Source organism: Sesamum indicum, linkage group LG1 (genome assembly GCF_026168435.1).
Source record: "Sesamum indicum cultivar Baizhima isolate 11 linkage group LG1, ASM2616843v1, whole genome shotgun sequence".
NCBI lineage: Eukaryota > Viridiplantae > Streptophyta > Magnoliopsida > Lamiales > Pedaliaceae > Sesamum > Sesamum indicum.
The window spans coordinates 19,619,063-19,643,108 of NC_142657.1; the positions used below are offsets into that span (position 1 = coordinate 19,619,063).

Below are 24,046 nucleotides of genomic sequence, written 5' to 3' on the forward strand. Positions count from 1 at the left end.
TACACGTGTCGCTACCGTACTGACCCATTATTTGCCCATTCCCGTTTCCATTTTCTCACTTCGCCTTTGCAAAATTCTCCACCAATTTTATTGTCCGTCGTCTCAATTTTGTGAAGCTCCTCCACCGCTGTTCGACGTCGTTCCTCGTTTCCCGAGTTAGGGGGATCTCTCTCGCTCTTTTTCTCAACTGGTCTGACTGTTTGAGAGAGACCCCTTTTTTCCGAGCTTGCAAATTTCCCCCAAATTCGCGGATAATTGTTTCCTCTTTTCTCATTCCTTCATGCTAGGTATTTATGCGTTTTCTGTTTCTAATTACTTTTATTTTATTTGTGTGAGTGTTTCGCGCTATCTTTATTTGAAGAAGTGGCTATTATTTATTTATTTTGTTTCTAAATTGTTTTTGGGGCCAATACTTTCATGGGTTGTACTTAGATTGATCTTTGGACCAATCACTTAGTTTGTAGGGTATGGTAGTCATTTCGGAGTGTTAGCAGGATTTTGTCCACGCTACTTTTGTGTTGACGGTCACAAGTATCTAATTCCTAGTCCTTTCCAGATGAATGGCTTAGCAGGAAACTTGTATTTTTTGTTTAAAGTTGGTGGACTGTATACGGTAATGAGGTTTTTTTATGATGATCAAAAGTCTGGAAGAGGAGCCTGAGTGTGAAAGCGTTGATTCTTGTTATGTTAGTTTCACTGAGAGGCTTAATGTATGAGATGACTTGCAGAATATTTTTGTACTGGTAAAAAAGGTTTCAAGAAAATTGTTGTAGTGGGACTAGTCAACTTGATGCGACAATACGCATTTGGTGCCAAACCTTTGGAAGTCACATATCTAAGTTATACAAACAGGATGATGCGCCACTTGAAGTGAAATTTCTTTTATTTTTGAGCTTGTGAATTTATCTTCCAAACTTCTGGATTCATGGTTGCTTGTGGTGGACTTCAGATCTTTATTTGGAGAGGCGAAAGTGACTTTGATGGTTGTTTTCGGAACTGTCGGATTGTTAAGAGTATGCTTTGTTAGAAGCATGTAAAAAAATCTACTGTGACCATTAAGCTTTCTTTCAACTAGAATAACTGTAGGAAAAGTTATTCATTTGTAAAAGGAACATAAATCCACATAAAATAAAGGTGGCATCTAAGAAGAAGTCCGTTCATATAATTTGTTCCACCAGTTTCTGTATCTTTTATTGAAGCCCTGAATCTAAAACCTGATACCAGTTTCTGTATTTTTTATCAATCCCTGTAACTACAACCTGATAGTTTTAAATCTCATAAAAAGAACTTATTCAAAGATACTGACTTTTCACGGACTCACTTGTTGACCTATGAATAGCTGAGAGTTTGATGAAAATAGTTAATCTTTGACAAAGATGTGAAGAAAAATGGAAGTTTGTAATTTACTTATGCTGTAATAAATCAGCAGTGTGTGTGAAAGATTTTCTTTTATATGCTATGGAATCCTATTCCTAAGATAAGTTATGCAGATAAATTTCTTTCTCTATGTATTCTGTTTGTAGAAAAAGCTAATAGTTTCTGGTCATACCTATAAGACAAAGTCATCCATGAGATTGGATTTGATCTCATTTCTCACTCCTAGTGCATCAATTTAGAGGATTACTTTTGAGAAAAGGAATTGATTTTCTGAAGAAATTACCAAAGAACCGGTATCTGGAGTAGCTTTTTTTCAGAATTTGAAAGCGTGCAACTGAACATCCTAATTTCATGTGACCTTACAATTGATGGATAATCCAACTTGGAAAATGGTTTGTGAAGGCATTTTCCTTCCTTGATGCAAAGTTTTCTGTAACTTGGTATGTTATTTGCCAGAAATGACCTTGGGATTTACCAATGAAGAATTGGAGTTGATAACATGAGCAGAGTCGAAGCTTGATCTCAAAACTTGAACTACTAAAAGCTTTTAATTAAATGAAGCATGGTAGTGTGTCTCTGTTAGTTCTTAGGACCTTAAATCCCCATGGCCCTGGCAGATTGGTATTCACCTCGCTTCTCAAGTACTCGATCCAACTTACTTTATGGTGCATGCAGCCATGAAAAACCAGCTTTTTGTTCCATGATCAGGGATCCTAGTTCGGGTTCATCGGAAATCCATCTGGGCAGTTTAATGTTTTTCTGTATTAGGAGATCCCTCCTTGTTTCTCTATTTTATTCAATGAGCAGTTCTGTGTGTAGCAATGACCTCCAAATTCACCGTGTATTGCTCTCAGGATTGTCTCAAGATTTTTGCATTATGCTTACATATCTGTTGTGTGGTCATGCAACTTGGAGTTCTCGTAATGGAGATTTGGCCATTAATCATTTGCATGGAATCTAGTTTAACTAGAAGTTTGCGCATGTTGGTTGTACACCATGCAAAATAAATTACATTTTCTTCTTTGTCTGTTTTCTTTTGTTTTTTTATTTAATGTTCACTTCTTCCCTTTTCCCTCTTCTATTGTGAAATCTTGATAAGAATAACATTTTCAGAGGTAGAGTAGATACTAGATGTGATGTTATGAAGTGTCGAATGTTTCACCTCTGTAACCAACTCTCTCATGTTTCTTGGTCTATGATGTTCATTACCATCAGGATCCTTATATCTTTATGGAGTAGGCCTAGTTTGTTAATGCATACTATACCGTAGCTGTGGGAGGTGCAGGCTCAATGATAATGACATTCTTGTTAAACTAATATACTGTGCTTCTGGATTATTTGATGGTTTCACTTAGTCCTGGATCAGTTATGGGTCTTCTCGTATGATTGTCATACCATGTCCTCGTTACAATAGTATTTAATGCATTCACTTTTAGATTGATTACATGGCAGATATTCGGGAGCCAATTCTGGCAAAAGATGGGCCTTCAACTTACCAGCACCCACTATGCAGGCTTAAGCGCTCGCAGTGGTGGATCTTGGTTGTTTTGAACATAATTTTTCTCATTGTTGGGCAAGCTGCTGCTGTCCTTCTGGGATGGTTTTATTATAACAAAGGTGGAAATAGTAAATGGATGGCCACTTTAGTCCAGTCAGCTGGTTTTCCCATCCTTCTTGTCCCATACTTTTTCCTTCACCCCTCAGATGAATCCCATGGATTACCAACCCCTCCTATTCTCACTCTATCTGCAATCTATTCCATTACTGGGGCCCTCGTTGCTGGCGATAACATGTTGTATTCTATTGCACTATTATACCTATCTGCTTCTACTTATTCTCTCATTTGCGCCACACAGTTGGCATTTAATGCAATTTTCTCTTTCTTCATCAATGGTCAAAAATTCACTGCCTTAATCCTTAACTCTGTCATTATTCTTTCATTGTCTGCTGCTCTGCTTGCTCTCAACGATGACTCAGATAAACCTTCAGGTATCTCTAGTGGGAAATATATTATCGGAATTCTTACTGCCATTGCAGCTTCTGCTCTCTACTCTCTTTTGCTGTCGCTCATGCAGCTGACATTCGAGAAGGTCTTAAAGAAGGAAACTTTCTCTGTTGTTCTTGAATTGCAAATTTACATAGCAGTAGTGGCAACTTGCGTTGCGATTGTTGGTCTTTTCGCAAGTGGAGAATGGAGGACTCTAAGGGGTGAAATGAATAATTTTACCTCTGGAGAACTTTCTTACGTGATGACTCTGGTGTGGACAGCAGTTGCCTGGCAAGTTTGTTCTGTCGGCGTGGCAGGTTTGATATTTGTGGTGTCTTCTCTTTTCTCCAACGTCATCAGCACCCTTTCACTGGCCGTTACCCCTATTGCTTCTTTGATAATCTTCCACGACAAGATGAATGGGGTGAAGATTATTGCTATGCTGTTGGCGTTTTGCGGCTTTGCTAATTACATATATCAGAACTACCTTGATGATCTTAAGACAAGGAAGAACGAAAGTGACGATGATTGATAACGAATTATTTATGGGATATTACACCAATAGATTTACGGACAAAACTCATCTTCACAGCTTTGGATCATTCAGTCTATTCCCATTGCAGGAGATGCCATTTGTTCAACTTAACTCATTTGGTGATAGTTGTCATTAGATCGGTGTGCAAATGTTGTAAGTCAGATAGCCATGTACAAACATATATATTCATACAAGAAAAACCTCTCTCTCCTCTCTAGTTGTATGTTGTTGTATTAGAACAAGTGCGCTTTGTCTATGTCCAGACATTTTCGTAAGAACATGTAGGAATGAATGGGAATTTCAATAGGATCCTCTAAGTTACATCAAAGAGAAGTTTATGGTAATTCTACTAACTTTTCTCCTTCTGAGTGATCCTGACTAAAAACTAGTTCAGTGTACAGCAATTTGTCCCTTTGAATTATTGCAAAATAACTTTACAAAAATTAAGATGAGGTTTTTGGTGAGCTGTGGCATAAACATTATTCTAAATTATTGTTTATATTATTACTACTACTGTGTACCAGACATGTAAGAACTTAGAAACTGCCCTAATATTATTATTTATATACGGTACGACTTCAATAATGATAATATTTAATTACACAATTAGGCTTAATCTACCCACGATCTATTTATCTTGTTGTTATATAAGTACAAATATATACAAAATAATAATCTAATCATAACTCCAACACATCATATCAATTTATTTATTTTTTCAATTATTACAGGATTTTTTTTATTTTTTCCTTCACAGAAGGAGGATCAAAACTGCTTCGCAACTTTTCGTTGAGAATTCTAACACGTCATCTATTTTTCACAAAAAAAACATATTGCTATTAAACCACTTGATCGTAGAGGCCTAGTTAACGATGGAATTAACAATATTGAGAGTAATAAGAATTATTTTTTTATTATTATTATCTTAATCATTAAAAAATGGAAATGCATGTACTAGATTAGATTAGAGTGGACGATCCAAAACCAATTGGCGCCGCAAATTTATGAAAATCTCAGCAGTGTCAAATTGGAAGCCTATCACTATGATTGATGGCTACAATTTTTTCTACTCAAATATTAAAATGATTTATAATTTATAATTTATATAGTAAATTGATAATTTTCTAATCCTTCCTAAGGACATAATTAGCCCGTGCGGAGAAGATACCCCGCCGCAATCCCCGTTCCCATTAGGGGTTAAGATTAATATTATTTTTTTCCTTTAAAAAAACAACAAATATACTCATAATTAATTATATATTTCAATAACTAACAATACATATGAATAAACCTTGTTGGATCTCGGGTTTTGTCCCAAATCCACTTCGACTAATATTTATGAATTAGTAATTTATTCAAAAATTTTACTTTTATTCATTATAAATATTTTTGCAAAATAAATCCAGACTTAGTGCATTACATAAAGTCTGGTTTCCTCTTCCAAAAAAAAAATGTCCAATTGTATCCATAATAATAGCTAATTTCAAATTTATAAATAGTAAATTTAAATAATGATATCAATTAATTACAAATAATAATAAATAATTGGCCTTGCAGGAAAATAGACCTGTCGAAACCCAAAATAGCATGATTTTTTAGATGAATGGAAACAAACTTCAGACGCTATTGAAATTAAGTCGAAGGTGGGGCGAATTTTGAGTTCGATTAAATTTTCCTGCACTTTCAATTCATTCCACTGTCATTCTTAATTAATTTTTTTTTTGAATTGTAGAAATCAAAAGTATATGGCTAATAACATTTGTTTAAGCAGTAGGATTGAAATATTGCAACACAAAAATTGTGGGTTTGGCCAAATCCACAAATGTAAGTGTTAATTATTAGCCTATTTTTAAATATATAAATCAAATGTCTATTTTATTTTTATTTTTTTGTCTTTTAGTGTCGGCTTTTTCTTGCTTTGTTTTCAGCGACTTATGGTATGATTGCTTGTTCATTCAGACATGCTTAAAAGTAGTGGACATATAAAAAGACAGACAATGAATCACTCCTTACTTGTAATAATTCATTATATTAAAACGTAGCTTCAAATCAAATCATTTCAAAACATAAATTGCAACTTACTACAGCCCCCGGACCATCATTTCCTTTTATTAATTACACATTTTAAAACTATTTATTTTATATACATATATATAAATGTGAGCAAAAAATACTCGTTTAATGACGTCTTATTTAAAATTTTTGGGCTTCGATTTTGAGTTTTAGAGTGGGAGATTTGCGAAAAAATCGTGGAGACTCCTAAAAAATTCTTAGAATTTCGAGTAATCTAATTACCAGCTATCAATACTTGGATTGAAGTGACTTATGAGGGGCTTTTGCCATGTAGACCCTGCGTATATATAATTTTTTTTAATATATAAATAAATATGAAGTACAACAAGAACTTGCAATAAAGTATCAAAATTGGGACAATTTTGACTAAAGCATTTACTTACAAATTAAAAATAAACAATGTTTGAATTGTGTTGCAAAATAATGGTTACAAGTGGTTAATTATGACCCAATCAAAGTCTAATTTAATTGACGAATATAAGGTTTTATGATTATAAGATAGTAAATAAAATCGAACGAAATATTGCCACGTGGAAGTATATAACTTTTTATATACCTTCGTTACTTTAAACATAAAAGTCGCGGGTACGATTTAATCAATGTAATTATTCAAGAAACAACGACTATGCTTATTTTTCATGGTAGAGAAAATTTAATTTCGTGGATGGACGTCCTATAATTCTGTTGACTAAGTAAGATAATAAAAAATAAAAATATTTTAAAAATGAAAAGCGGCAACTCTAAATTATTCTTATACATTCACTTGCTTCTAATAATATTTAATCACAAAAGAAAAAAAAAAGACATGACGCATTTAATGTAATTAATTTTGTTTCGCTTTCGTTGGTTAATAGACTAATTGCGGATAAACTATTTATTTAATTTTACGTATAATTATTAAAATAAATTTTTAATCAAGAACAGGAGATGTGGACGCCAAAAACTCCTGCTCATCTTTTTTTTTAAATTAATAATTATATACAAATTACATCAATATCTTCATAAATTGATAAATATACAAACTATATATTGCTGAATAACGAAGCCCGTAATTGAATTGCTATTACGAGCTCCCAATTCACAATTGATGTGGGATATTATCCTATGTTACGATACTTGTCGATGAAGATTGAAATATTTCTTTCGAGATTTCATGCTATCCACTTAATTATTATATAGAGAGAGAGGAAAAAAAAAAAAAGCAATAATTTACATTATTTAGTTTTAAACTTATATATAGAAAAATATGTTGTGTACAAAAATAAACTACTAAATATGAAAATAATAACGTAATTAAATCCTATTTTCCCAAAATTCCAAGAAGATAATATAAACAACATAACAAGCATGTCACAAATTTATAATAGTAATTATTTAATTTGGCCATCTAATATATTTAACCCTTTTTTGTTTTTCTTGGAAAGTAAGATGAATAAAATTTAATTTATGTATGCATTTATAATTGGGGGAGTACAGCTCATTCCAATTAACACCTTCTATCCTATCTCAACCCCATATATACAAAATAAATTAATTAATTAAGAGAGAATCTTTTTTGCAATTAATTATATATTATTGTAACACATAATCAGGATACAGATACTCTCACCTTGATTAATTAAATTATTTTTGGATTTGGGTCTTTTTACCTTTTTGAGGTTCCAGAAAATATTTTTTTTTATGAAATTATTATAATTATATTATGGATTTTAATTATTAATATCAAATATGTAAAAAAATTACATTTTTTTCCATCATAACTTAATATACTTTACAATATTGATACTATATTTTTTGAAATAGTTGAAATGCTATAAAAAAATAGACTCCATTAACATTTTTTATATTGCCTTTAATTTCTAACTGCAAGAACATGTACTATATATGTGGCCATCAAGTCATACAACAAGGGTGGGTGATATATGAGAAAATTATATTTTTTGTACCACAATTTAGTGTGCCTTGCAATATCGGTACCAACTTCATGCCCTTGGTGGGAAGGTTAGGCGGTAGAATGACCATATTTTTCATGGTACACGTAGTTGATAGATTAGTATAGATCTCATATATTCTTTATTGTTATGGACCATTACTGGAAGACCACCCATAATTTTGAGTGTAATCCAATTAAGAGGTTAATTAATTAATGATAATTACTTAATCTAGAGACAAATGAATTGTGAAATAAGTACAATCTAGTTGAAAGTAAATATAAAGGATTATATACAAATTCTTAAGAAAGTTGGAGAATATGGCACCAATGTTGCAATGTAGTATAAAATGTAGTATCGATATGGTAAAGTATCGAAAATATATAAATTTCTTAGTTTTTTTAATCCAAATTTATTATGCAACTTAACAGCCACCTTATCTTACTATTAAAAATCAAACAAATGTATAAAAAATACAAAGGAAATCTATTTAGAAATAGCATAGAAAATGAATAAAGAGGGTGGGGCCCTGGGAAGGCAATGTTTGATGGAACATTTAATGTAAGAAGAAAGAGTGAAGTGGGAGTGGTACAGCGGAGGAGACTCAGCCCACAGCCATTGTTGATGTTGAGTCAGTCTCAAGACAGACAGATTAGATACATACGCACACCAATTGTTTGTTGTGGTTGTGGCCCCGACATCTACTTATCCATCCATCCATACAAACTACAAAATAATCGTATTCCTGTGTATTACATGAGAAAAATTAGAATTGAGTTACATTCAATGATAAAAATTCATTTATAAAATGATTTTTGTATTGTACACAAAAAAAAAAAGAAAAAACATATACTTAATTATTGTTATGGATAGACGAGTTATTTGACTTGATTTATTTGATGTTATTTTAAATGATACATATTAGAGTTGATTCCAAAGTAATAAATAATGTAGGTGATCCATTTTGACCTGGCAACAAGTTATTTTTCTTTTAAAATATGGTATATTACAGATCTTGAGTTGAGCAATATGATGATTTTGGATGGGTAATTGGAACCAAGATTTCTTAAAAACTCCAAAATTTGATTTGATTCCGCTAAACAACAACTCAAGATAAAATGTCTGGTTAGGTATATAATTAGAACATAACAAAAAGATTGTTATCCAAATCAGATTGATGTAGTCCTCTAAAGAATTAGCACAAACTTGAAAAATTGGAGTGTGCCCACATTTTTTTGATCCCATCACTCAAAATAGTCAACCCCCCTTTGATCATCAATCTCTCACTCCAACTTCAACTCTCAAAAAATGCCTACCTAGCTCAAACCAATCTACAATGTAATTCTAGTGGGGAGCATATGCACCATCCCACCACTATATAAATAAGTTGGAACCACCCCATCATCATCCAGCTCCACTGGATAATGTCTCAGTGCCCTTTGGGGCGGGGGGGCATTTATGTAACTTCAACCCCACAAACACCCTGTTACAGAAAACAACTATTCCAAATCCAAATACATACTTATATTTATATTTTTAAGCTGTATCTAAGTCTTTTTTTTTTTTTTTTTTTCAATTGACAAAAGTATACATACATACAATGAAGCAAGTTATGAGGAAAATGTAATAACATGAGGAGGGGCAAAACCGTAATTGGGGTAGATTGTGACGACCGGCGCGGTCAGGTCAGAAGTCAACTGTCGTCGGAATGAATCAATGCTTGGTGTTGTAGTTGTGGCGACCGATGTCGGCGAGCTTCCGGGACCTGTTCTTGCAAAACGACGCCGCTGCGGAGAGGTGGGGCTTCGGCGCCGCTCTTGATTCCCCCGTCACCACGATCTCTGGCGGCACTCCCTTCTGATTCCACTGCCGGTTCGGACTCGCCCACACCAAGGGACTCAAACAAAAATTTAAGCCCGATACATTTCTGTTGTGCCCGGACCCTCTCGTCCCGCCCCGCCGCATCGTCGCCGGTGTTCTCCGCGGGGTGCGTCTCCAGCCTTGGGATGACTCCGACGAGTATCCACTCGATCCCCCATGGCAATGCTCGTCCTCCTCGTCGGAGTATCGCGCAGGAGACATTCCGCGGTCTCGGTTCCGGCAAGCTCTCCGCTGGGCTCTGATCGTGCTTTCGTCTAGTGAAAAAGTCCGAATCTGCTTTTTCCGGCGGCCGGGAATGATAGTGGTAAACCACGAAGGAGAAGCCGTGCAGGAATCACTCGAGACTCCAGGATCCGACGCCGGACCCGAGTCCGAATCCACTTTGCCCGGTTTCGATCTGAAAAGACCCAGGAACAGCGAGGAAAATCTCCCCCCGTTACCCTTCTTCTTCTTCCTGACCTCAACCGTTACGGAGCCGGTGGGCCCCACCTGGGGAGTACTGTAGAACCGTTGCTGGGGGCGGCCATGGAGCTGCCACACGGCGGTCTCCGTATCCGACTTCCTCCGGGAAATATAAGGGGAAACCGAGCGGGGAAATGAAAGAGGGGGTGGTTGTAGTTGTTGGTGCTGGGTATCTGATCTCCGACAATCCTGTTGGACCATGTGGAGGTGGGTCGCCTGCTTTTGAGCCTGCGCTGCCATTATAGCGAAGAGGCGTTCACGGAGGCAGGAGGCGCAGACGCCAACGCCGCTACTCAAGTCAGCCGGGTGTTTCTTGCACCTCATTTATTCACACCAGATTCTATATATATCTACCTATATATATATATGTACGCAATTGCGTATATATTACTTGCGTGGTTTCATTGAAGAATGGTGGGCTGACCAGGTCCTGGCATTGTTTCTGGGAGCGCTTTTGTTTTTATCGCGCGTTCGTGTGCGTGTTTGTGTGTGTGAGACTTGGAGAATCCGACGACAAAACCAAAGTGGAGAGGGATTTGTCGTCTTCCCCCTTCTTTCTTCAACTTCTCGTCGTCACTCCTTTAAAGTTTTAGAGAGAGAAAGTAGAGAAGAGAAGGCGACAGAGAATCAGAGCAAAATCAAATGGGTGTGTGGAGCGGAACAGAGCTTTTATTAAGAGAGAGAACAGTACTACTGGTGGGGGCAAGCCGAGGGAATTGGCTAATGCCCCAACTCTCTTGAAATTTTATTTTTTTAGAAAAAGAAAAAAGAAAAGTGTAAGAGGGTAATTCTGATCCAGGAATACATTTTTCTTAAAAAAAAATAAATAAACAAAGAAAAAAAAACAATAAATATTTCTGGTGGGAATAAATTGTCGTAGTGTAGTGGTCTACGTGGACCGACCCAGTACAGTGGCATGAAATCACCTCAACTATAATAATAATTAATTAATTAATTAATTAAAGAAAAAGACTTCTTCAATGTTACGTAGTGGAATCCTCGCCTCGCCACTTACACTACTCAAACATAGTTAGATTTTATTTAAGGAAAAAATGCAAGCAACCCCCTTGTGATATCGTAAATGAGAAAATTATCCCCTTATGAAAAAATAAATAGCGATTTACCTCCATGTATTTTTTAAAATACAATAAATACCCCCTATGATTTTTTAAATGAAGCAATTTACCTCTCTGCATAAGGAGGTAAATTGCTTCATTTTAAAAAGTATATGGGGGTAAATTGTTGTATTTTTTTCATAGGGGAGTAATGTGCTCATTTTCAATATCACAGGGGGATAAATTGCTATTCACCCTTTTATTTAAAATATTTTATAAAATATTAAACTTTATTTTAAAACTAATTATTTTTAGTAACTCAATAAAATAACATAATCGAACATATAAGATATTACTACTACTAATAATAATTTTAATAAATTAATATTGATAAAATTAAAAACATTTATTCAAATTCTAGAAATAAATCCGGAACTTTTACACTTTCTTTAATAGGCGCAAACGCCTTGATTTTGAATTTTATAAACTCAATTACTTCGCAATATTTTATAAGTGGAAATAATGCTTTCGTATTAACAATTTGCAAAAACCACTATTGTTCTTTTGAAAAATTACACACATCTGTTAGAAATATCAATATTATTTACACAAATTATCACTATTTTTTAAAAACTTAAACATGCACCCCCCAAAAATGTTAACAAAATTGCACAAACTACTTATAGTTTTTTGTTGCTAAGGGCAGTTTCTATAATTACACAAAAGAGAATAATAGTTTCTGTAAATAGACTATAGGTCAAGGGGTATAAATACAATTATCCTTAACTTATATATATATAATATGTATTTATGAAATAAAATAAACAAATATAATAGAATTTTAAATAATTGAATTAAGTATGAAAAAAAGTAGAGGGGTTGGGGGTGGGGAGAAAGCCTTTTTGGTTGGACTACCTTTAAGCAACTCATTTTACTTTATTTATGGTTGGGACATTTTTGTTTATATGAATGAGACTTACTACAAAGGAAAACATTCATAAGATTGCTTCATCTCAGCCACTCACTCCATATGACCCTTTATCCTATGGGACACGTGTCATGATTTTTTATTATTTAAATATTTTTATTCATTTCAATGGTTTTTTTTTAATTTATTTAACAAACTCGTTGAGATATTATCCAATTTAACTGACATATTCTCGTAAACATAAGAAGTAAATTACACCTCGAGAAATTATTAATAATCGTATGATATTTGACTTAATTATATAACCATTAGAAACAACCGAATTTGAGTGTTTGCACGAAATAATTCAATTCCTCATATATATTTTTGTGTTGCAGAATTTAAGTTTCCAAATAAAGTCAAATTTTTTTTTTCATTACATCTCAAATTCTTACCAAGGTGGTAAAGAAAACAGGTATAGGGACAAAAGCTGATTAGGTGGTAGAGCAGGTGTTTAATTAACAACATTAATTATGTTTCAATTATCATTTGGCAGCACACCATTTGACTAAATTTATTTTTTAAATTTATAAGATATTAAATTTTATATTAAAAATAAATTCTTGAAGCGTTTGGATAAATATGATTATCAAGCTTATAACCACCTCTTTAATATTTGCAACAAGTGTTCATGACGCGTTCAAAAATAAAAGCTTAAGAAGGTGTCAACAAATTATTTAAATAATAGTGTTTTTATTTATAAGTATTTAATTAATTTAATTTAAGAAATAAATAAAGACAATAATTGACGTGTCTAATTTTATATAATTGACAATTCATATATACGGCTTGTTAATTAGTTTGACTCTAACTTCGTTTCAAGAATTGTAACGTGAAAATGCCAAAATAAAGAAAGCATGAAAAAACGTAAATCAAAATATAGAAAGCGTGAAATATTTTTTTATAAATCTATATATATATATATATGTCAATTTTATGCAAGTACATGATGCAGTCCAGATGTTTAGCAGAAATAAGAAAGAAAGTAAAAGAGGAAGGTGTTCAATCACGAGGAATTACATAGCTTACCTACACAAATCAAAATTGGGGCTATAAATACATATAGTAGCTGGTTGGTCCCTCTCTATGAAGGCAAAATGTCAACAATTGAATCACATATTCCATCATGCTACACACACTGCATTAGGGTTCGGCATTTGGATCGGGTTTATCCAATTGATCGAATTCAGTTTGAATGATCGGTTAATTTGGATTATTCTGACAGGTTTGGTATTTTCGAAAACTCGATTATTAAATGTTAAGTTGGGTTTTGGTAGTACCGTAGTTATAATACGCGTGCATTGTACATGTATTTTGATATTTTACTCTCTTTAAAATAAAAATTATGGTAGAAGCATTTACGGATGCAGGAGGAAAATTACGTAGATACCCTTCCGATCAATGGCTGCACAGGCTATCACCCAGTAATAGTAAGGGACAAAAATGTATTTCCAAGATTAAGTTTAAAATGGGTCTAAATAATTTTATTTCTATTGATTGGGAATGGATTGTTATAATATTTTGGTTTATAGTCTCATGGTGAAAATTCTGAAGCCCAAAACGGGTAGGATCCGTTTGCGTGAATGGGCTCTACAATGGGTCAAACCCAAATACCAATAGGGCGAACAACCCCACCCATTTGGATTTCTATTGACCAATTCTTTTTTTTTTTTTTTATAATTCATTTTTGAAGAAATATTGGAATTTAGATTCTTAATTTCTTAAAAAAAAAATTCACATTTTACAAATTCTTTTTGGAATTTTCTGTTTTATTTATTTAGTTTTTAATTGCTTCAGTCTACTATCAATCTATCTATATTATATATAAAGTGATAGCACTCTTTTGGTATCTCACTTAATTTTAATATATTATTTATTTCTAAAATTTTAAATTAATTAATTAATTATTTCTTAACTTCTTCATTTATCATGATTTTTCATAACCATCTTTTGATGATTATTTTTTTGATGTAATTTTTTAAAAATTTTCTATATAATTTATTATTTTTTTGTTAATTAAAATACTTATATTAATTTATTATCTTAATATATTTTCTATGTACTTTTTTTAAACTATAAAAACTAATAATACAACTTATATATATATATATATATATATATATTATTTTGATTCATTTTAAAAAATTATGCACATGTATAGGAGCAATACTTATTCCTATTTATTTATAATTTCCTCCTTGTTCTCTTTTCAATGATAATTAAAAAATCATAAAGTATTAAAATTATTTTTATCCAAAAAATAACTAGTCCAATATTTTATTTACAAAATATGCACATCCACACAGTATGGAAGATTCACTAATTTATATATAATTTTTTGGATTAAATATATTTTACACCCCTAAAATATACCATCCTAATCAATTATTCCCATAAATTAAAAAAATCTTCAATTAGCCCCCTATTTTTATGATAATCTTTTAAATTAAATAAAAATAGATAATAGTACCATTGACTATTAATAATATGCTACATTACTTTAATGCCTCTTTAGTTAAATATATCAATCAATTTGACTTTAATTTTTGTGCTTTTATGATGTTAATAAATTAATATTAAATTAATAATATATTGATAAGATCGATGCTAGTACTTTTAAATTAAAATAAATTTATAAACTTGTGTTTGCGTATTACATTAGATATAATTTTAATGACGAAAATATTGCAAGTGGTCGTCGAGCGTATTATTTTAGCACTCAAATATCGAGTAAGGTAATTTGGGAGTTAATGAGGTAATTATTTTTTTGCCTTTCCATCCATGTAATAACTTTATTTCACTTATTGACCTAACTTTAGGCCCAACACATTAAACTTGTGAATTGGTGTGCCATAACTAGATTTGGACCCATTTTAATAGTTATGACTCATATATGTACTTAATACTTTTACATTAGATCTAAACTACCCTAAAATACCAGTGGGCAAAATGTTAATATACAAAAATATATCTTTGTTACATTAAACTTAAAATTAGTGAATTTCTAACCTTTTACTAATAATCAGTACAACTATTATATACTCAAATTTGAAATAATTATTGTGTACTTAGTTAATTTATGATTATTGTAGTTGAATAAACTTTTTAAATTGATTGATATATTTAATAATAAAGGGTATTAATGTGAATATATCATATTATTAAGAGTTAAGGGTATTTTTTTTAATTTAAATAATTATCCAAAATATGGAGTAAATGAAGGTTTCTTTAATTTATGGGTAGTTAATGATGGTAATAAACTTCAAGAATGAAAAATATGTTTAATTTAAATTTAAAAAAAAAGAAATAATTGATATACATAGATTATAGAATAGGGAATGTAGATGTAATTATTGCGAATATTAATACATCGAACTGAAACTTATGTACTTTGAAAATTTTACTAATACGAAGGCTTGAAGAAATCTTGAAGGAGCTCAAAGGCCCACCGAGTCCACCGCCACGGCCACTGTTACAGACAGGCGCCGCCTACCGTTCCGCCGGCTCACTTCAAATTTCAATTTCTTTCGGAGGGTTAACGAAAACAAAAATGAGGAAAGGTACAACAATATAGGAATATATTAAAGATAAAAAGAAAAAGAAAAGTGGAAAGGTACAACATGGCTAAAGCGGTGATCAAACTAGACTAATACTACGCAGCTGGCGCAATATATCTGGAATCCCCACATAACGACCAAAATTTTCCAACACTTTGAAAATTCCCCAGTCCAACTTCGACACCTCCGATTCTCTCTCTCTCTCTCTAAATCCGCGTTCATTTGGAGTCCTACCAGTTATTCTTCTTCCTTCCTCTTCTCCATTTGGTTTTGCTTATGTTCTAAGCTTTTTGGAACTTGAATTACGTGTGAAGTTTGGAGCCGAACGGTGATCGCGCTTTCAGATTTTGTTCTGTTGTTGTTGTTGTTGTCGTCGCGGTAGGAGAGAGTTGAATATTCAACTTTGGAGATGGCGACGATGGAGAGTTTGATTGGACTGGTGAACAGGATACAGAGAGCATGCACCGCCCTCGGAGATTACGGTGGTGACGAGCAGGCTTTTTCCTCTCTCTGGGACGCTCTACCCTCCGTTGCCGTCGTTGGTGGCCAGGTTAGCATCTGAGTTGTTGTATGTAGTATTGTTATGTTAGCAGTAATCATAGACCATCCATAATACATCTTTACTTTTTAGGGTGAATGGAATTCTTTGTTGATTTTAGCTGTAAGATGAGTAGAAGGGGATATTGTTTCTGTTTTTGGTTTTCTTTCTGGTTTCTGTTTTTGGTTTTTCCCTCTTTGGGAATTGCATTGAGTTAGTAATGAAACTATATTGATGTGTTTGTGTTTTGAGCTGAATACTACAGAGTTCGGGGAAGTCGTCGGTGTTAGAGAGCATTGTAGGACGAGATTTTCTTCCTCGAGGCTCTGGTTAGTCCTTTCAGTTATGCTATTTGATTATTAAGTAGCACTTCTTTTTTAGTAAGAGTTATTTGTAAGTTGCTTTGGTTATTGGCCTTTAGTGTTCAACGTTCTATTTCTGGTTTGTTGAGTTTAGGCATTGTTACAAGGCGGCCATTGGTGTTGCAATTGCAGCAAACAGAGGAAGGGGAGCAGGAATATGCAGAATTTGGACATTTGCCTCAGAGGCGATTCACTGATTTCTGTACGTGCGATGTTTGATAATTTACTGTTAGCGAATGATAAGTACTGGATTTTTCGTAGTTGTTGTATATTTTTACCTTCTATGTTAATTTAATTGTTGTAATCATCACGGTGAATGATAGGTGCAAAAATATTTGAAAGCTTAGTTATATTCATCAAACAACCTAGTGTAAGTGATAGTGAGAACTGATTTTAGGTGGAAAAATATCTGAATGATAGGCTTGGTAATTAACTATGTAGTTCTGGTAAGACAAATCCATTGGCAGTTCAACTTGCAGGATTATATTGGAAGATTGGTTTTTATTCATTGAATTTCCTTTTAGGTGGAAAGTTATTAACTGGATGTTTTTAGTGCTTAATAGTATAGTTCTGATGAGCATCATCCTCTTCTTCCCTGACCTCTCCCTCCTTCCCTCTTTGCTTCTCCTGGTAGTCCACCATGATGTATATGTAACATCGCATATGGCTGTTCAGCAATGATATCATCAAAAGAGTATTGCTGGTAGTGAATGCTGAAATGTTCACCTTCTCATTTTCTTCGCAGCCTTGGTTCGCAAGGAAATTCAGGATGAAACTGATAGAGTAACTGGGAAAACAAAACAGATTTCTCCTGTTCCTATTCACCTAAGCATCTATTCACCCAATGGTATTTTCTTCTCTTGAGCTAATTTATGATTGCAGGGCTAAAAGATATAAGTTGCTAACTAGGTTTCAAATTCTAAAATTTACTTGAGGGTTTCTGACCGCTAGCTTTTGTTTCCCACAGTTGTCAACTTAACACTGATTGATCTTCCTGGTTTGACAAAAGTTGCTGTTGGTCAGTGCATATTTGTTTCTTCCTAATATGTTAAAATTCCATTTACTATGGACTTTATCCAATGCAAAGACATTTGATCTTTGCAGAGGGGCAACCAGAAAGTATAGTCCAAGACATTGAAAATATGGTTCAGTCATATGTTGAGAAGGTAAAGATAATAATGTTTTTTATACTTTTTTTTCTAATTGTTCTTGCCTTTGTTTCCCCTCATTATATTCTGAATATTTGAAACTTTTTAACACGAGAAAGAATGTAAATAATGGCATTTCGACAATAATTAAAGAGACCTCATGTTGCACAGTGAGTTTTCACTATAGACGCGGAACTCACCTTTCTGTCTTCTTATGCATGACTGGTTTGTTTAGTTTATCTTTCTTAATGTAATTTTTAGATTTGTCAACTACATTTGCTCGTCTTCTTTTTTGTATTTTTGACATTTTCTTTCGTCTCATGCAGCCCAACTGCATCATACTGGCAATATCTCCAGCGAACCAAGATATTGCAACTTCAGATGCCATTAAGCTTGCAAGGGAAGTGGATCCATCAGGTAAGTTCTACTCTTCATTTGAGTGTGAATGTTTAACGGATTAGCTATACAACTTTGTGTTGCCATTTTATGACTCGTTTAATTCACGCAGGAGAACGCACCTTTGGGGTGCTGACAAAACTGGATCTGATGGACAAAGGAACTAATGCGCTTGATGTGAGTTCTCTCTCTCTCTCTCTCATACACACACACACACACACACCAGCGCCATTTTTTTTTTAAAACAAAAAGGTGTTGGGCTTTCACCTGGCGCTGCCATGGCACTTTTTTCTGGTGAGCCAGGATGAAACCCAGCCTTAAAATGCTGAGCTAGGCTTTCATAAAATAAGAAAAAAGAGATGGAGAAAAAAAACTTAGATGTTATCAAATTTGCTTTTCTTCTTGGAACTTTTGGCAAAAAAATTTAAAACCTAATCGGAACATGTTGATTTTGATAAAAATACTAATGGTATAAAATATAAACTATTTATGAAAATACGCACCGTGCTTCAAAAAGTCGTGCGTCGTGCTCTAGAGCACCTTTGCGAGATGATGCTCTAATGCGCTATACGTGTGTAACGCCTTTGCTAGATGATGCTTTAATGCGCTATACGCCTGCAAGGAACCACATTGGTCAGAATAATGCTTGATAAAATTATAAGAATTTAATTAGTACTTTGGGACTTTTTCCTTTGGTACACCAATGAACATGAAGATGCACCTTCCATTGAGATACTGTTCCTTAAATCTGAGAAGATATTTCTTTAGCTACAAAGCCGTCCTTGTCATCAAAATAAACAGAGGTTTCATTGTAAAGTTTCTAATTTAGTTACTTCAAATATGCTTTTTGGTCTGCTTTCATCATGCCTCTTTTTCATCCCTATATCTCTTCTTCCCACTTCGCCCTCTTTTAACATTTTATTTTATATGTCAACATCAGAAGCATTAGAACTTATTATTATCTTCCGCTATTCTCAATAGGTTCTGGAAGGAAGGTCTTATCGCTTGCAACGTCCCTGGGTGGGTATCGTCAATCGTTCACAAGCAGATATAAATAAAAATGTGGATATGATGGCTGCTAGACAAAAAGAGCGTGAGTATTTTGCTACAAGTCCTGACTATAGTCACTTGGCGAGTAAAATGGGCTCTGAGTATCTTGCGAAGCTTCTCTCCAGGGTACAGTTTTGTTTCTCAGTTGTAATTTTACATCCTGACTGCTTTACTTGAGTACAGCTGATATAGTTGAATATTTGTATTTCAGCACTTGGAATCTGTAATTAGGGCGAGAATTCCAAGTATTACTTCATTGATTAACAAAAGCATTGATGAGCTCGAATCTGAGCTGGGCCACCTTGGGAGGCCTATTGCTGTTGATGCTGGGGTAAATTCCTTGCTCATTTTCACTTATTTAAGTATTTTGTCCATGTAGTCAACTGACGTATCTATTTCAGGCTCAATTGTACACCATATTGGAACTTTGCCGTGCTTTTGACCGGATATTCAAGGAGCATCTAGATGGAGGGTACGTTTCTCCTCTCTGTACATTTGATCTGGAGAACTTTTTCTGAGAACCTCTTTCGATTTGCATACGTTAGGCATGCGTGGAGGATAGATTCTAATCAGCTGCATGTATTGATTATTTCAGCCGACCAGGAGGTGATCGCATTTATGGAGTTTTTGACAATCAGCTGCCAGCTGCTTTGAGAAAACTCCCATTTGATCGACATCTTTCGCTTCAAAATGTCAGAAAAATTGTTTCAGAAGCTGATGGTTATCAACCACACTTGATTGCTCCAGAGCAAGGCTACCGACGGCTTATAGAGGGCTCTCTGAGTTATTTTAGAGGGCCTGCTGAAGCATCTGTGGATGCTGTAAGTAGTTCTTATGGTGGAACCAAGATTTTCTGATGCCATGCATTAATAATCTATTGCTGCATCTACATTGACCAACAAAACCGGCTTTCAGGTTCATTTTGTACTGAAGGAACTCGTGAGGAAGTCAATTGCAGAGTGTCAGGTAGTTATTTATTTATTAATAGTCATGTAGTTTTCCCATTATTGGTTTCAAATGTTGGTATTTGTTTCTAAATTTCTATGGTGGAACAGGAATTGAAACGGTTTCCAACTCTGCAATCAGCTATAGCAGGAGCAGCAAATGAAGCTTTGGAAAAGTTTCGTGAGGAAAGCAAGAAAACAGCGCTTAGATTGGTTGACATGGAAGCTGCGTATCTGACTGTTGAATTCTTCCGGAGACTCCCCCAGGAAGTTGAGAAAACAGGAAACCCAGGGGGTAACCCTCGGGAAAACACAGCAGCAGGAAACCCAGGGGGTAACCCCAGGGAAAACACAGCAGCTGCTGCGACTGTTGATCGTTACTCAGAGGCACACTACAGGAGGATAGGTTCAAATGTATCGTCCTACATAAATATGGTCACTGAAACTCTGAAGAACACGATTCCCAAGGCAGTAGTTTACTGTCAAGTCAAGGAAGCCAAACAGAATTTGCTTAATTACTTTTACACCCAAATCGGGAAGAAAGAGGTACTTGCTGTGTTATCGTTTCTATTGTGACACATAGAAATTTATTTCGTCAAGATTGTTAACACTTCTTATTTCTTAAGGTTCTATAGATACGAAAAATACTTGGTTTATTTTCTTGTATGCATGCCCCACTACCATTTATGTGGCCATTTGGTGATATTGCAGGGTAAGCAACTAGCTGACTTATTGGATGAAGATCCGGCATTGATGGAGAGGAGACAGCAATATGCAAAAAGACTTGAACTATACAAGAAAGCAAGGGACGAGATTGACTCTGTATCATGGGCTCGATGAGGTATGCATGGTAGAAATATTTTGTATGTTAATATAGTTTACAGAAGCAACATAGCAGAATATTGATTGATAACAGAATGCAGCGACTTACGTTTTGTATTCTATCCACATTCATTCTTGCATTATTTGGCTCGATATTAGGTTTTTGATTCCTGATATCCATTGTACCTGCTGTAAATCTGAGACTTGCATTGGCGTATAGAACGAATTTGTGGCCTATTCCTTGTCTTGGTGTTACCTGAACAACACTTGCATGATGTGAAATATGAGTTCTAGAAAGATGCTAAAACACAATGTGCACAAAATAATAGAGGAAAATTATAACAAGAACTCTCAACATCAATGTGGTGATCTCCCATTAAGGTTGCTACTGCTTGTACAACTTATTGAAGATACTTCACTGAAAAAGAATGGATTCTGTGTGAATGGCCTATCAATGTCTAAAGTACTTGAGCTTCAAATTGAGCATGTCAATTAGTACATCAACACGCCATTACCAGTTCATTGAGCTCAAGTGGTGACTTTCGTTGCCCCCGTCTTCTTCACTATGTCTTCCAAAGCAGTCCATAAGTTTGACTCAGTGTAATCCTTGATAACCATGGTTGCGCCCGCATCCAACAGTAACTTCTCAGGGTTCCTTGTGGCTAAACCCACCACTGGCATCCCAGCTGCCACCCCGGCTTTTATTCCAGAGGCTGAGTCCTTCATTTTGGCATAACATTGATTAAGAAATTAAGAACTTGTAGTTTTTCTAAATTGATGAAATTTTCTGGAATACATCTAGAGTTCATTATTGTGTAAAAGACTTAAAAATTTGAGGGGCAAGTCAAACCTCGAATACGAATGTATTCCCTGAAGATACACCAAGTCCCTGCAGTGCCTTCAAGTAGGGGTCTGGAAAAGGTTTCGCTCGATCACATTCACTTCCAATGACGACCAGTTGAAAGAATTTTTCAAGCCCCAGTAGAGAGATTATCATCTCAGCATTTGGTCGTGGAGCATTGGTCACTGCAGCTCGTTTCAAATCATGATCTTCAACCCATTTGCACAACTTGTCAAGCCCAGCAACGGGTTTGAGTTGTTCTGCAGCCAATCTGTGGGTTAAGTATAGCACAAGAAAGCAATGTAAACTTCCTGAGGTAGGTTAGTACAATTGAATGACACGGAACAGCTGTAGAAGGGTCCAAGTTCAATACTCGTGATGGAAATTTACTCCCAGCTTACCTTCGGAACATTACTTCCTTGTCGTCCAAAAATTTCCTGGCTTGTTGCAGGTCCCAATCCGGGAATAGAACATGACAAAGTTCCTCATTATGCATGCCACTTATATTCTTTATGAAGAATTCCTCACTTATTGGCACTCCTCCATTGAACCCTACCTGTCACATTGTGACGTCAAAGGCAAATCAAGAAAGAAAGAAGGAAAGTAAAGAAAGGAGACGGAGAAGAAGAACAAGGCGAACGGACCTCTTGAAGCATTTCTCTGAAGGCATAGTAGTGGATAGGATCCGAATCCACTAATGTTCCATCTATATCAAATAGTATTGCCTCCAATGGGGCGATAGAAGCAATCGAAGACTGCCTAACAGATACCAAAGTATATGGTGAGCTCACATGTCACAATATAAGAGAGACTTCTTGCACTGGAATTACACAAATGAAATAGTACAAGATCAAGAAGAGTCCTCACACGGGAGCAAGAATAAATGTATCTACCTGTAAGTGCACTCAATACTAATTTTCTCTCATAAAGTAATCATCTTATAACAAGTTGATCAATCAAACTCGTCTTTTCCTAACCTGCTTAAAATGGGCGATATACAGTCTTTCTCATTTTATCCCTTAATGTTTAAGGGAATCCACTTTACATGCCACAACTGCTCATCAACGTCGTTTCGTATCATATATCTCACATTTGGCATCATACCTCTTTTCATTTTGACACACAGTCTGAGTTGCCACAGGTTCATTAACAACTTTTAATACACAAGAAAAGAAAATCCCCAATGTCATTCTCCGCAATCACCACTGGAATATCATCTAACATACACCATAAATGCATCCCAATATTCAACAACCTCAATGCCCATTGAAGCAATCATGGGACCACAAGAAACAGGACCTCAAATCACACTCATGTGTTTAGATATTGAATACTAATCGATTTTGCTCTCATCTCAAACTTTTGGACGAGATGATAGATTAAGTATTCGCTACAAGCGCCGAATCTCAATACTTGCACAAAGAGAATAGCTATAGCCACTCTGTCAAAAAACAAAAAAAGAACAGCTACAGCCACACAATGACAACCACAAATTCAAAACTTCAACTTCACACACACACACAGAGAGAGAAGGTACCTTGATAGTGAAGACGACATCAGGACAGAAAAAGGGCGTGTAGTAGTAGAAAGATTTGGTGGTTTGCAAGAGAATGGGGTGGGGGTGAGAGGATGAATCTTGGGTAGGAAAGGGGAGAAAAGGTGAAGAGGTGCTGGCGCTGGCATGGCCTCTGCCTCTGGAGGAGATTAGAATATATGAGCAGCTTTTGTGGGTTGGAATTTCCAAATTTCCACAAATTTTGGGGTTCTGCTCATGTGCCTGCGTGTGTGGTTGGTTCTATTCTATTGGGTTGGAACACTTTAGTGCGTGTGATGTGTGTGCTCGTAGTTGTTCTTGCATTGCATGACCACTAGATCAAAAGATACCAACTGGATTAATGTTTTCGAGCTAATAACATAAATAAATACTTAAAAAATTTGTATTTAAAATCACTTTGATCCCATCCTAGACTCAACTTTCCAACAAAATGTATAAGTTATTGGAATTACAAAGAATCACAATTACTATTCAAACCATTAATTAGCCTGAAAATACCAATTGGAATAAAGTGAATTCATCAATTTAAGTTGAATTTCTATGATATTAAATACCAGTCGAAAAT

General features: G+C 34.7%; 4 protein-coding genes across 7 annotated transcripts; 2 read left to right on the forward strand and 2 right to left on the reverse strand.

Annotated features, from left to right (window-relative positions):
* The first annotated feature begins 17 nt into the window (after positions 1-17).
* Positions 18-4,208, forward strand: LOC105167344 (putative purine permease 11). 2 transcript variants are annotated; one of them, XM_011087022.3, is made up of 2 exons: positions 18-287; positions 2,814-4,208. In XM_011087022.3, exon 2 carries the CDS (start codon positions 2,823-2,825, stop codon positions 3,894-3,896), a length of 1,074 nt encoding a protein of 357 aa, XP_011085324.1. In that variant the 5' UTR covers positions 18-287; positions 2,814-2,822; the 3' UTR covers positions 3,897-4,208. The 2 variants fall into 2 exon arrangements, with proteins under 2 accessions (XP_011085324.1, XP_011085333.1); XM_011087031.3 differs by having other exon boundaries at positions 2,830-4,208.
* Positions 4,209-8,377: 4,169 nt separating this feature from the next.
* LOC105167333 (uncharacterized) lies at positions 8,378-10,919 on the reverse strand. Its single transcript, XM_011087008.3, has 2 exons — positions 9,552-10,919; positions 8,378-8,648 (listed from the first exon to the last, which is right to left on the reverse strand). The coding sequence occupies exon 1, from the start codon at positions 10,568-10,570 to the stop codon at positions 9,617-9,619; it is 954 nt and encodes a 317-aa protein (XP_011085310.1). The 5' UTR covers positions 10,571-10,919; the 3' UTR covers positions 8,378-8,648; positions 9,552-9,616.
* A 5,013-nt stretch (positions 10,920-15,932) lies between these two features.
* LOC105167305 (phragmoplastin DRP1E) lies at positions 15,933-21,322 on the forward strand. Its single transcript, XM_011086965.3, has 15 exons — positions 15,933-16,375; positions 16,629-16,692; positions 16,820-16,927; positions 17,471-17,572; positions 17,693-17,743; positions 17,830-17,891; positions 18,200-18,290; positions 18,382-18,446; positions 19,251-19,445; positions 19,531-19,650; positions 19,721-19,791; positions 19,915-20,140; positions 20,235-20,285; positions 20,375-20,809; positions 20,975-21,322. Exons 1-15 carry the CDS (start codon positions 16,235-16,237, stop codon positions 21,101-21,103), a joined length of 1,911 nt encoding a protein of 636 aa, XP_011085267.1. The 5' UTR covers positions 15,933-16,234; the 3' UTR covers positions 21,104-21,322.
* Positions 21,106-23,762, reverse strand: LOC105167313 (2-deoxyglucose-6-phosphatase). Of its 3 annotated transcripts, XR_002287231.2 has the most exons (7): positions 23,464-23,762; positions 22,571-22,685; positions 22,328-22,482; positions 21,936-22,197; positions 21,601-21,805; positions 21,442-21,503; positions 21,106-21,341 (listed from the first exon to the last, which is right to left on the reverse strand). XR_002287231.2 is itself a non-coding variant. In XM_011086987.3 (6 exons), exons 1-5 carry the CDS (start codon positions 23,607-23,609, stop codon positions 21,614-21,616), a joined length of 870 nt encoding a protein of 289 aa, XP_011085289.1. In that variant the 5' UTR covers positions 23,610-23,761; the 3' UTR covers positions 21,106-21,341; positions 21,601-21,613. The 3 variants fall into 3 exon arrangements, 2 of the variants coding, with proteins under 2 accessions (XP_011085289.1, XP_011085298.1); XM_011086987.3 differs by lacking the exon at positions 21,442-21,503 and having other exon boundaries at positions 23,464-23,761; XM_011086996.3 differs by lacking the exon at positions 21,106-21,341 and having other exon boundaries at positions 21,412-21,503.
* Between the last annotated feature and the right edge of the window lie 284 nt (positions 23,763-24,046).

What these genes read in the sequence shown, in the direction of transcription:
- LOC105167344 (XM_011087022.3), top strand. Translation starts at nt 2,823, where the DNA reads ATGGCAGATATTCGGGAGCCAATTCTGGCAAAAGATGGGCCTTCAACT.
- LOC105167333 (XM_011087008.3), bottom strand. Translation starts at nt 10,570, where the DNA reads ATGAGGTGCAAGAAACACCCGGCTGACTTGAGTAGCGGCGTTGGCGTC.
- LOC105167305 (XM_011086965.3), top strand. Translation starts at nt 16,235, where the DNA reads ATGGCGACGATGGAGAGTTTGATTGGACTGGTGAACAGGATACAGAGA. An exon ending in TTTTCTTCCTCGAGGCTCTG is followed by an intron (nt 16,693 to 16,819) that starts GTTAGTCCTTTC and finishes TGTTGAGTTTAG; the next exon opens with GCATTGTTACAAGGCGGCCA. An exon ending in AAGGGAAGTGGATCCATCAG is followed by an intron (nt 18,291 to 18,381) that starts GTAAGTTCTACT and finishes TAATTCACGCAG; the next exon opens with GAGAACGCACCTTTGGGGTG.
- LOC105167313 (XM_011086987.3), bottom strand. Translation starts at nt 23,609, where the DNA reads ATGCCAGCGCCAGCACCTCTTCACCTTTTCTCCCCTTTCCTACCCAAG. An exon ending in TCAGAGAAATGCTTCAAGAG is followed by an intron (nt 22,483 to 22,570) that starts GTCCGTTCGCCT and finishes ACAATGTGACAG; the next exon opens with GTAGGGTTCAATGGAGGAGT. An exon ending in AAGGAAGTAATGTTCCGAAG is followed by an intron (nt 22,198 to 22,327) that starts GTAAGCTGGGAG and finishes CTTAACCCACAG; the next exon opens with ATTGGCTGCAGAACAACTCA.